At 40.7% G+C, this 12,674-nt stretch overlaps 1 protein-coding gene across 1 annotated transcript in view; it reads left to right on the forward strand.

Annotated features, from left to right (window-relative positions):
• Positions 1-12,674, forward strand: part of SLC17A6 (solute carrier family 17 member 6) — a 60,049-nt gene that overhangs the window by 5,554 nt on the left and 41,821 nt on the right. Inside the window, exon 3 of the mRNA XM_021002049.2 lies at positions 1,282-1,400. Coding sequence (XP_020857708.1) covers positions 1,282-1,400 — 119 coding nt within the window. The remainder of the gene's footprint in view (positions 1-1,281; positions 1,401-12,674) is intronic.

The following is a 12,674-nucleotide window of genomic DNA, read 5'->3' on the forward strand; positions in this document are numbered from 1 at the left end:
ACCATTGACAGTCACTCCTATTCCAGCCCTACTAGGAATCCCTAGCACAGAAAGACTCTCCACCTTAAAAAGAGAGGACTCCAGCAGAGCTGTAGCTTTTCCACTACTTCTAGGTGTCTTGGAGGGAATCTGAGGTAAATTAGAATTTAAGCAGAAGAACTAGAGGAGCCAGACCACAGATCAATCAATCCCCGAGCATTTACGGAGCTCCCTCCACGTGCCAGGTATCATGCTACCTTTTCAGAACCCAAAGACAAAAATGATAGAGACTTTGCCCTCAAGAAGTTTACAATGAAGGGGCACATGTACATATATACACATATGTAGGTATAAACAAAATATATGAAACAAGTAACCTTGGAGACAGCATGTGACTAGAGGAATTTACAATTGATGTTTCCTTTCCAGAAAATACACCAGCTCTCCCAAGTACGGCGTTTTCACCCCCATCTCGCCTTCCAGCAACCTTAGGTCCATTAGTCTAGGATTGAGAGAGAGTTCCCAGAGCATATTTTGTTTGTTTGTTTGTTTGTTTTGGTTTGTTTTGGCTTTCCCGGGTTGAATGCAGGCTCCCCTGGCTCTTTGTGTGAAAGCTTGGCTCTCAACTTTGACCTTTGTACAACAGTTTCATTTATCTTCATTCTTTCTAACTAGTATCCAGCTTCCTTAGTAATAAAAACTGCTCCCCTTTGGGATCCTCAAATCTCCGTGTATCCCCTGTGCCCTGCCCTCCCCCAACTGATCTGAGTTTCAACTCCTCTACATCATCTCTGTTACCGCAGCTTTAGCCGCAGTTCCTGATCTTCGGATCCTTCTTATATCTTATATCAGCCTGACCTCACCCTCAATTCAATTCACCCTAATTCAGCAAATATTTATTATTCGCTTGGGATGTAAAGGTAAAAATCCTTCCCCTATTCTATATTCTAGGTTTCCTTCCCTTGGGACTCTCTCTTTCCCCCGGTACGATGTACAGATGGTAGGGAATCTAGCACTTCTCTGCACCCCTATTCCCGGAAACCTGCGCTTAGGGTTTCTAGCTTGCAGACAGCCAGACCTTCAGAGAGGAACAAAAAGGTGCAGGAGTTTTAGGCTCCCTGGAGGTAATGACACACTTTCCAAGAGCTAATCCTGGGTCACACTGAGTTATCGACCCCTGTATCAGCATTCCCTACACTAAGGTGTAAAATGAAATTAGCAAAGCCTCTCTGCAGTTCAAGTAAGGACACTAACTTTCCCTCGATTTCTTCTCTTTTCTCCTGCTTCCTCTGGCCTTGGTAGAAAGCCAAATTTAACTGGGACCCGGAAACCGTGGGGATGATCCATGGGTCCTTCTTCTGGGGTTACATCATCACTCAGATCCCCGGAGGCTACATCGCGTCCCGCCTGGCCGCCAACAGGTAACTGCCGAGGCCTGGGGGCCAGCCTGGGGTGTCTCGGGAAGGGGGAGGTAGGGTGAGTGCGTGTAAACCCGCGACCTTGGAGAAGCGAGGGACAACTAGAGGGAGCAGGTCAGCAGGGGTAAAGGAGGCCAGTGAACTATCCTCGACGGAGTTTGTCCTAGCATTCTAGCTGCGCCCTACGAGCTCTGGGTCTAGCTCTGGCCTCAGACCTGAGAACCAAGTTGTGGGGTAGAAAGACTGCTCGATGAAGAAGCTCCGGCCTAGTCAAGGCTGGCTGGGGGGAGGGGGAAGGGGTGAGCCCCGGCGGCTTTGGGTTCCATCCCATTGGGTGAAAAGGGCCTTGTTGCGAGCTATAATTAACAAAGATTTCCCTAAACCCACCGCAGCTAGAAGCACCGAGCAGCTGACTGAGGCCAGGTTGAACCTGGGCCCATGCGTGGATGTGGTGGAGTATTATTATTGTTGTTGTTGTTGCTGCTGTTGTTAAAATCCTAGGTAGTCTTCTTCTTCCTCTCCCGCTTCCCCTTTCTTGCTACTGGTGAAAATCCAGAGCTGAGCATCCGCTCCTTAGCAGCCAGGTTTGGGCTGCGGGGGTAGTTCAGGTCCTTTGGTCAGACGGCCAGCCGAGCTCTCCTACGCCCGGCAGGCCCACCGCGCGTAGCCCGCAAAGCAGATGGTGCTCTGGGTCTTAAGGCTTTGTTTCTATGGTGTCTGGAGAGCTTTCAAGCACCCGGGGTGTGATTCCACCTGTTAATTAGCTCCGCCGAGAACTGCGCGAAGACAGAAGGCATTCAGCTGGGTCCCCAGGGCCGAGCGGGCCAGTCGAGGTCCTAGCGCCTGCTCATGGTCAGTCGACCTCCTTCCCACCTAAACCGCCTAGTCTCGGGCTGTCCCTGAATCTGGGAACCCAGGCACTGAGAAAAGCCGCAAGGCCCGGGAACAGCTGGTGGGGCCACGGACTGTTGGAGTCTTGGGTTTGTTTTAGGGGAGGGAAGGCGTTCGGATTTTAACTGGCCCTAAATTCATTCATTAAGACAGCATTGTTGGAATGAAGGACCCGTTTTTGGTTCCTCCGGTTTTAAAGCATTAAGGTTGCTGCTTGCTTTGGAATCTGCATTCTAATGCCTCTTCCAAGGTTAGCTTCCTCTCGTCCTCTGAAAAGAATTGCGCTTTAAAGATGAACGAAAATAACAACAACGATTACTCATTTATGTTGCGATTTGAAGCTTGCAACCCTTTCCTCCCAAATTACCCTTTGCCTCTATTCAGTATAGGACACAATTCACCTCTTTGCAATCCCCGAACCCCTACCCCTCGGTGTTTCTCACTCCCAGTTCGATTCACTTAAGATTCTAACACAGTGATCAAGTCCTCCAGCTTCTGACAGCTCAGCTATCTCCTGGGCCCTGGGCGGGACTCCTGGAAATTTACTTGCGGCTTAGCAGGCAGAGGGCACTGATTTCAGGGGAGCCCTTCAGAACAGCAAGAGGATGAAATAGATGAATAGATTCATGAAGCTGACTTTGAATAATATCCATACCTAGATTTTAACCTCCCCCCCCAACAAACTCACAAAGATGAGAGACAGAGAAACCGAGACAGACCAGCAACCCCACGTACATGTAGTTCATGTATGAAAGTAGCCTTAGGCAGAAATCATTAAGAGGAAAACTCATTTCAATGTACTTAATTATAAATTACAGAGCTTTTTAGCTTTCAGTCCAGCTTATAGCATCAAGGCTATTTTTTTTCCCTGAAAAGAAAAACCTTGATTTTTTTTTTCCATTTCTTAAAAAAAAGTACTTAAAATATGCATTTAAGTGCATTTTCCATTCTTGGAACTACTTCTAGGTGCATGAGCAACGTGCACAGACAACTAAGGAGGAGATCTAACGTCAAAATACAATAACTGGACTTTTTAAGACTCCATCCAAAGTCAGAACCTTAAGCTTGCCAAATGTTAAAAGGCTAAGGTTTTCCTGCCAGGCAGAAACACCTAGGATTTGCCAAGCTCCCTCTCTTTTAAAGACAGCAGGCCAAATGGAGAGAAATCTCATGTAAAATGCAACCTTGTGGCTTTCATTACATATCACAACCAAAATGATAGCAACTGACTTTAGAGTGCTTCAGGGTTTGGAAAGCGCTTTAATACATTATCTTTTTTAATCATCAAAACTACCCCATGAAGGAAGATGCTGAAATTATTCCCAGTTTTACAGATGAAGAACCTATGGTCCAGACAATAAGGAACTTGTCCAAGGTCACCCATAACTAAAAAGCATCTGAGGTGTGAAGGAATCCAAGTCTTCCTAAGTTCCAAGTCCAGCACTCTATTCGCTGTGCCACATGGTTTCTAGTAATGCAGTATACTTAACATTGATCCAGTCTCTAAAATCTTTGGCATAATTTCCTTAAAAAGGGGAGGGTGACATAAAGTTTTAATTTACATCAATATTTACCTGATGCTTTTTAACCTCACATGAACTACCTTTGGTTGTTCAGAAAGCTTGGTAATATGTAAGCAATTATTTAAAAGCACGCATTATAAGAGAAATCCCTTACATAAGAAATAGAGGGAAAGAATTACATTCCTTATCTGGAAAGCTATTCTGAAGTTGTGAGATTCAATTCAACTAGTTTTCTATCAACACACATTGTATACTCATTCAAAATTGCTTCTTCCTGGAAACTATTTAAAAATAGCATAAGATTTCCCTTGGCTAGGATACCAGGGACATGTTCCGTCCCCTAGGTACAAAATAGTCTCCCTTTGGAGGGTGTTGGCCATTGTCTCTTCATGCATACAGTCCTAAAGTGGAGGAACTGAGGCGTTTGGAGAGACAGCATTGAGGGAAAGGTGCTCAGTGACTATGCCTTCTTAAAGAAACGTTCTAAATGGGAAACAAACAAACAAACAAACAATAGATCTTTCTTTCTATTGTCTGGGTCCAAAACAGTCCCATACCTGGTTACCATTAGGGTTACTGGTTCATTGGCTAGGTAGGGCAGAATGCACACCTGGTTTCTTATTTATGAGGAGGAAAGGCTGAGAGAGCTGGGGAAAGAGTGAGCTCAGTCCCCAGAGAAAGGGGAATTCTTGCATCACTTTCTTCTGTTATTCTTAAAGTGATATTACATACTTCTAGCTGCAGAATTGGTCATCATGATGGGGAGGCATTTTATTCTGTAGGGGGGGAAAATAGTCATTTTGATAAAGGATGTTGGAGGATTATTGTTTTAAAAAAAGTGGGGAAGAGGGGAGCCTGGCATATTTGGTATTGCTAAAAAAGAAAAATGTATTTTGATACATTTGTACAATCGAGGCTAATCTGAGTTGTTTGTTTTTTAACCAATGAAGAGATGCAACATTTTTTTTCCCATTGAGGCATTTTAAAGTACAAAATTTCCTATGCAGACATTTTGAAGAATTGTAAAGACCTCTGTATATCAGAACTGGAGTCATATTAGATCTAGAGGGGAGTTTAGATGTTAGCCTGCCCCAAACCCACATTTTACAGTATTGATTCAATGCAGCAAATATTTATTAATCGCTTACAATGTGACAGGCACCAGCACTGGAAATGCAAAGACAAGAACACAACATTCCCTGGCTTCCAGAGGCTTACATTCATTTTCCTTTTCTGTCATGTTGGCCAATCTGATATGTGTGAGGTGATACCTCAGAGATGTTTTTGCATTTCTCTAATCAATTGTGATTTAGAGCATTTTTTCATGAGACTATGGACAGAAAAGTCATCTAACAAATGAGGAAAGGCCTAGAAAGAAATGATTTGTTTAAAGTCACACAGTTAGCACTGAAATTGATACTAGAATCTGGGTCTTCTGACTCATATTCTAGTGCCTTCCTCACTGCAAATGCTGTCTTGCTAATTATAGCAGTCACTGCATGGGCCCAAGTACAAGCAAAGAAACTTGTTCTAGTGAGGTAATCATATTTTGCAGTTTTCAAAAGAGTAAGCAACAAATACAGGAAAAGTGCCTGTCCAGGATGGAGTTCTGTGAAGCAACTGATCCCAATATAATTTTAGTGTATTCTATTACACAGCTTTTACCAGCTTTGCAAAGACAACTTTATAGTTCATTAACTACAACAGACCAGAACAAAGTACAATGTAAAACTAAAACTAAAAATAAAAAACAAACAAATCCAAATACTTGTGGGACTGTAAGATAAGCCCTAATATCCCTATCTCAATCTATCCATTCATCTATCTATCTATCTATCTATCTATCTATCTATCTATCTATCTATCTATCTATCCTGTCATCTCTATCTCTATACATCTATCTAGTAGGCACCTAAACAGGAATGATCTTCCTCAATTACCTAATGTGTAAAATGGCTATGACAAGAGCACTTCTCTTTGTGGGTAGTAATGAGGATAAAATGAAATAATATTTTTAAGCGCTTTGCAAAGCTTAAAGCGTTCTGTATAAATGTTAGCTATTATTATTCATTCTGCCAACTCTTTGTTTTAAATTTGATTTCAACATTTACAAACATAAATGGGCAATTTCCATTGTGAAAAAAAAATTGCCTTTTCAAGTGTCAGGTTTCTACCTTATCAAATTATCTTTTTGGCCACATTATTCCCTGTTGGAGGTAATGTCCATTGAAAATGCTCTATATCTCATTTGAAGGCTTTTAAAGAGCAGCCTTGAAATGGCTTCATTTCAGCACCACTCACTCAAGCAGTTAAAGTTCACAGATAGTTAACAGTCCTGTGTTGTTCCTTTGAAATACATGTATGTCATCTTTAAACTCTAGGCATGCAGACAGAAAATATTAACCCAGCTGAGAAAATTCATTCAAGATTAGAGTTGAATTTCCTTGTTAAAGTCTAACTTTTTGCTTTTGCTTTTGCTGTTACTTAAACAAGATTTGGTCTCACAGAGGGAGCAGTGTGGTGTAGTGGACAGAGAAATGTCCTTGGAAGCAAGGAGACCTGGGTTCAAATCTAGCCTTCAATATTTACTGCATGTGTGACAGTCTGTGTGACCCTGAGCAAGTCTCTTAGCCATTCAGTGCTCTGGGACAGAAGTCAAACACATGTCTTGCCCCCATAGGACTCCCCAGCATGGTACCAGATGAAAATATAATTGGGAACTATTTAACAAAATAAAGAAAAATGCAATAAAATATAATTGATATTAACTTGTGGTTTCCTAAGTCAACATACACCTGCAATGATCCTTATGTATGATTTAGTGGCCCCCAAGTCTAAATTTGACTCTACTGATCTAGGCAACTCTCAGATTCTAAGTTGTAGAGAAGATATTGACCTACTCATAGAGCACATTATAACAACGAAATCACCCCTTCAGTTTACAAGGCCCATATTTGCATCTTATGTTCCTTATTCAACTTTTGCTTTGAATAAAGAACACCCCCCCCATGCAATCATAGAATTGCATCTGGAAGGAATATCAGGGGACATTTTTGTTCAATCCTCTTATTTTACCTATGAGGAAACTGAGGTCCGGAGAAATGAAGTGGTGGCTAAGCCAGGGTCACACAGTAAGTGGCAGTCGTGGGATTCCAACCCTATTCCTCCGACTCCAAACCCAGCCCTCTTTCTGCTGTATCATGCTCCCTAAAGTGAAAGCTGAGGTGGTGATGCCTAAGGCAGGATTCCTGGCTGTCTGTGATGATTTGCGGTGCCTGCATACCCTTTAAACATCTTGCCAGTCTGTCTTCTGCTTACTTGCTTTATACTTTTTAAAGCACTTCACCTTATTGCTGGGCTTGTATCTTACTAGAGCTCTATGAGGTGTAGGTACCGAACGACAGCTACAGGTATCATTGCTGACTTTTGACAGATTAGGAAACTAAGGCTAAGGGAGGGTCCACTGACTCTCCCATGGTTCATAAAGAGTTATCAGAGAAAGGATTCAAACCTAGGCCTTCCTGACTTCAAGTCCAGCACTCTGTCTACAATCACATACATCCCCTGAGCTGCATGAGTGACTACCATCTACAGTGTCTCAAATCCAGGGGAAAGATCCAAGAATTAGAGAGAGAAGCTTTTAATGGCCCCAAAGGGACCAACTGGATTTGTGTTAGGAGCAATTGGGAGATTTATTCATTTTTAAACTACGTTGGGTCCTAAATTCTTTTGGCTTCTTTGTCTATGGGCAAAATCTTTATTCTTAAAAAAAAGTTCAGACCAGTGGGGACACAGGCTAAGAATTTGTCTTTTACCTGAAGAAGAGCATGTAGGTCTTGTGCCTCCTCATAGCCTCCTCTAAGATTATGAAGCCTTGAGAATGGTGTGGATATTGTTAACACTTTTATGGAAAAAGAAAGAAGTGAGGACTTTCCAGTGGAATTTTTTAAAAACATTTGATCAAATCTTGATTTAAAACTGACATTTCCCTATTACTAGATCAGGTGGAGAGCCATTTGTCCCTACAATAAACATGCAGGTCCATAAATTTAAAAGTCAATTACTAATAAGTGTTTGTATTTTTAAAATAAAAAAAAAATCCAACAGCTTGAGTAAATGTAGCCTTCCAGGCATGGCTATTGTTATAAAATCCATTCATGAAGAACAGTGTAGGGTTTTTGAAAGAGATGTAGGAAGGCATTCTATCCACAAAACCTCATATTTCAAGGCCAAAATAAAGAGGATTTATAGTGATGGTAGTGGTGGTTGTGTATATACAGATAATTGTCTGCTTTATTTGGTGTGCAAAGGAGTGAAGACAAAAAATAAGTTACATTTCTTTACAAAAATAATACAGTATTTAGGGTTCTCCTCAAACACTTATTCTTTATTTAAATTTAGAAATAACATCCTCTATAAAATAATGTTCCCTAGATCCTTAACCCTGTGTCTGGCAAATAATTCTGAAATCCCTTTGTGTGTGGAAAAGAACCCAGGCAGCTAACAAAACCCAAAGGGGCAAGGGTTGGCATTCTGCTCTGGATGAATGGATTTTACCCACATGTGGGGTCAGAGGCGACTCTATCTCCCTGCTCATCTGCCTAATCTGTCTATCTGTCCATGATCTATAATCAGAGTCACTTCTGACCCCAGAAAAATCAAATGTATGAGACTCTAGTCTGACCCCCCTTCCTTCCAAGAACAGAAAGACCCTGCTGGACCCTACCCCTATGCTTTGCCATGCCTGAGCTAGATGATGAACTAAGCCTAACCCACTTGTCTGCAGAGGTGGAGAGGGCTCCCAGCGGCTGGCACATGCCTCTGTCCTTTTTTCTCTCCCACCCCTCTCGTTAGAACTGCACATGTGCGGCACTGCAGTTTAGAAGTCTCCCTGGCAGCCTCCCCGGGGGAGGGAGAAGTCTGGGGGGAGGGGTATGTCAGGTAGGCAGCTGGTGGAGCGATTCTCCCGATGCCATATGTCGCTGTTGGGGCCATCAATTTTCTCTGTCATGAGTGATGAAGTCATTTTTACAACTTAATGATGTACCAAGGGACCATGAGCGCTGCGTTTGTGCATGTGTATTTCTTTTTTTAATATAAGAGTCGGGGATCAGATGTGGCAAAATGAGGAACAGAAAGGCCCCTGTTTGATTAGATTAAGCAGCAGGGAATCAGCCTCTGGGAGAGGCTTAGCCTTCCACTCAGGGTCAGATACATCGGCTCCACATTAAGCTACGATGGAAATAGATTGATATCATCTTTTAAAATGGCATACCACCAATGTTCTTGTCACTTTGCAGAATAAGTCTCTATGGGGGCAGTGATTCATACAGGGGCATGAAGGTGTTGGGAACGTGGGCCAATCGAGTGTGTAAATAGGAATCTCACGAGTAACTCACCATGGGGCCACACTGAATAAGAACTAGTCTTAAAAACATACAAAGCTCAGTCATAGATGATCTGCCTTTGATTCCTCTCCAGTGCTGGTTGATCAGTCTTTAGTCCCGGCGTGAATCTCCCGGTGTTAGCTTCTAATTTAGGCATATACGACCTCTCCTTACCAAGGCTAGTAAACCATGAGTTCAACTCAGTGAGATATAGGGAGGGGACGTAATATAACCTAAAGTCACAGAGATTTTGTTCAGCAATAGAGCAAAACTAAAAACCTATAGTCTTTTACACAGCATTTCCCCATCTTCCTATCTGACACACCAAAGAAAAATAAGGATGTGACTATCTATCTGTTTTTAAAACTTGAACATTCTTAATGGTAACAAACTTCAACGTGCCACTTGCCACAGAGGAAATGGGGGAGAGAAAAAAATTCAAAATAGATTTACAATCTTTTCTCTAAAAAATGAATATAGCCAACCCTTTCTTCACTGGGCTAATAGGTAGGAACATTTGGGGAAAACCAGAGCATTTACCAATTTTTTATGGCTGGTGAAATGAATGGGAAAAACCCTAGATTTTTTCTGATCGGAATCCTGGCTCTCTGACTTATCTGTGACTTTGGGCAAGCCACTTCACCCCATGGGTCTCAGCTTCTTCTTCTGTAAAATAACAAGGTTTAGATAGTGTCTGAGGTCTCTTTTAGCTCTAAATCTCTCAGATCATTTGTGAGAGGAAATTTTTAAGTCAGTATTTTTACATACAAGTTACATTCCTTGGCTTCTGTGTTCTCTTGGCTCAATTGTTTCAATCTGACCAGGGACTTACTTCCACATTGGGGGGACATTTTAAATACATTAAATTCTGTTTCCAGTTATGAGAAGCAGATATTTAAACCAAAGCTTTGATTCAGCTTAGATAGCATTTTGATGTTTCAATTCAATAGTTTTAAAATTAGATAGATAGATATAGATAAAGTTTAAGCATTAAAAGGAAGACAAATGAAGAAGCCATCTATTTTTGATCCCAGAGAATAGATGATGAAACACACCTCTCTCCTTTCAGGAGAAGTGGAGTGCTATGGGTCCAGAATGTTGCATACATTGTCAGAAGGATTATTGCTTTTGCCTTATTGTTTTCTTCTTTATACGGGAGAGCTCAATGGCCAGCATGGGAGTACGTATGTGTGGCGGGGAAGTGAGTTGAGGATCAAAAAGCAACAGCTTATTAAGATAAAAAATTAATGTTTGGTGCCTATTTGCAATAGGTGGGTTGTTTTTTGTTTGTTTGCTTGTTTTATAAAAAGTGTGGTTGAATTCTCTGTTCAAGAAAAAGAAATAGTCCGGGTTCAGCTCAGTGTTCAGAAATGAGTGTTGTTTGTTACAGCTTGGGATTCATTTTTCATTTTGCTGAATATGTTTATTGGAAGGGTATTGTTGATATGTTTTTGAGAACCTTGATCCACAATTTTTTCAAATAATTTGTGTCATTCAAGCCTCTGTGTGATAATCACTTTCATTCCTAGGCAATGCTTCTCAGTATGAAGTCAGATTTTCCCCCAAAGCATGGCAATCCCTATTCAAAGTTATATATTCTCATTGGAAGGAAATAGAACCAAGTGATTGACAAAGACCATTTTATTATAATCATGGCTATTATTATCATTGATAATGATAGTCATAAGGTCAGCATTAGGTGGGAACAGATGAGGTAAAATTCTTTCCTGTTGTCTTGCTTGCTAGAGGAGTTGTATCAAAGTTGCTTTCAGTGAAGCTACATTGGATAAGCTTACCTCCTAATGTTTTAATTCAACTATGAAAAGCAGCTTTTTTCTATCTATGCAATAGTCAGTAGAATAATAAATGTAAAAGCATAATAGCAAGGTAGGGACTTGTCATAGGACCATTTTTATCTGAACCCAATCAAAAAAGATAAAAGATGGGATGAAAACGATGATTGTACTTCATTGTCTTTAAAAGCGTGACAAATGATGAATTCCTATACTATAAAAAAGACCTCAAAATATTCTTGAGAACTCAGTGAATAAGATGTGCTGGAATTGGAGCATTATTACAAACAGGACTTCTAGTCCATTATTGTCAAGACATAACATTGATTCATAAAAGTTAAGAACAATAGATTTAATAGATGTCACCATATCAAATATTTATTGTCTTCAAACTAAATAGGATAAAGAGCTTTCAAAATATGAAGATCTAGCAGAGGAGAACAAAATCATGTGGGAACAAGCTGAGGTCCATATCATCTCTGTTGTCCTAGGTGCTACTGGAGTTGTTATAAAGATTCTCTCAGTAAGACCTGCAGAAAAATCCTAATATATTTGTTCAATTCAAAAGTCATTAATTTTATCCACTTAAGCAATAGCTCATAGAGTATGAAATATAAAAGAATAACAGCAGAATAGTGATGTGCTATAGGGCCTTCTGAACCCTACATTGAGCAAGATGAAACAGCAAGAAATAATAAAGGGCTTTAAGGTTATCCCATTTGAGTCTCACAACAACCCTCTAAGGTAAGATACTAGAGGTATGATATGTTATTCCCATTTTCAGGACAATAGGGAGAAAAGTAAAAGGTTTTCAAAATTTCAGAAGTTATTCATAATTGCTTTAGAACTGGAGAGGTGATTTATGTAATGCAAGAAGATATCGAAAACATTCTCTGGTATACTATATTATTACAAAGCAAATTTAATGGCTGCCATTTGGAGAAATAATGAGCAGGTGCCTGATAGCATCTCAATGGATTACTAAATTAAATAAAAATAAATCTAAAAATCTTATGTAAATGTTTACTTCCAGATCACCTGAAACCAAACAGAAACATCATTTCTCATGTTATACTGAAAAACAAAAGACAATCTACTCCTTGCTCCCTTCCTTACCTGTCCTCCCCCCTCCAAAAAAATAAAAAACAAAACAGGCTAAGATGAAGGATTCTAGATGATAGCTTGCAGAGGGAAAAATGCATAGTCACATGAATAATCTGACCCTAACAAATGAATAGAAAGGGGAATAAAATTTGCTCTGAGGTGGTCTACTCATGTAATATCAAATTTAAGTAGAAATGGGGGTCACTAATCACGAGGATCCCAGACAGGTACAAATTGGCTTACTTTAAAAATGTGATATTATCTGTGTTTTTATTGTACTTTTATTTATTTTGTTAGATATTTCCCAATTACATTTTTTTCAGTGAGGCAATTAAGGTTAAGTGACTTGCCCAGAGTCACACAGCTAGTGAGTGTTATGTGTCTGAGGCTGGATTTGAACTCAAGGCCTCCTGAATCCAGGACTGGTCCTCTATCCACTGCACCACCTAGCTGCCCCACCCCACCCCACAATTACATTTTAACCTGGTTTGGGCCACAACTGGGAATGTTGTGGGCCTCATGCAGCTAGACACCTCTGGTTTATACTTACAAAATTCTGGGGAAAAGTGAGGTAAATCT

Source organism: Phascolarctos cinereus, unplaced genomic scaffold (genome assembly GCF_003287225.1).
Source record: "Phascolarctos cinereus isolate Bilbo 61053 unplaced genomic scaffold, phaCin_HiC Scaffold_9;HRSCAF=440, whole genome shotgun sequence".
Taxonomy (NCBI): domain Eukaryota; kingdom Metazoa; phylum Chordata; class Mammalia; order Diprotodontia; family Phascolarctidae; genus Phascolarctos; species Phascolarctos cinereus.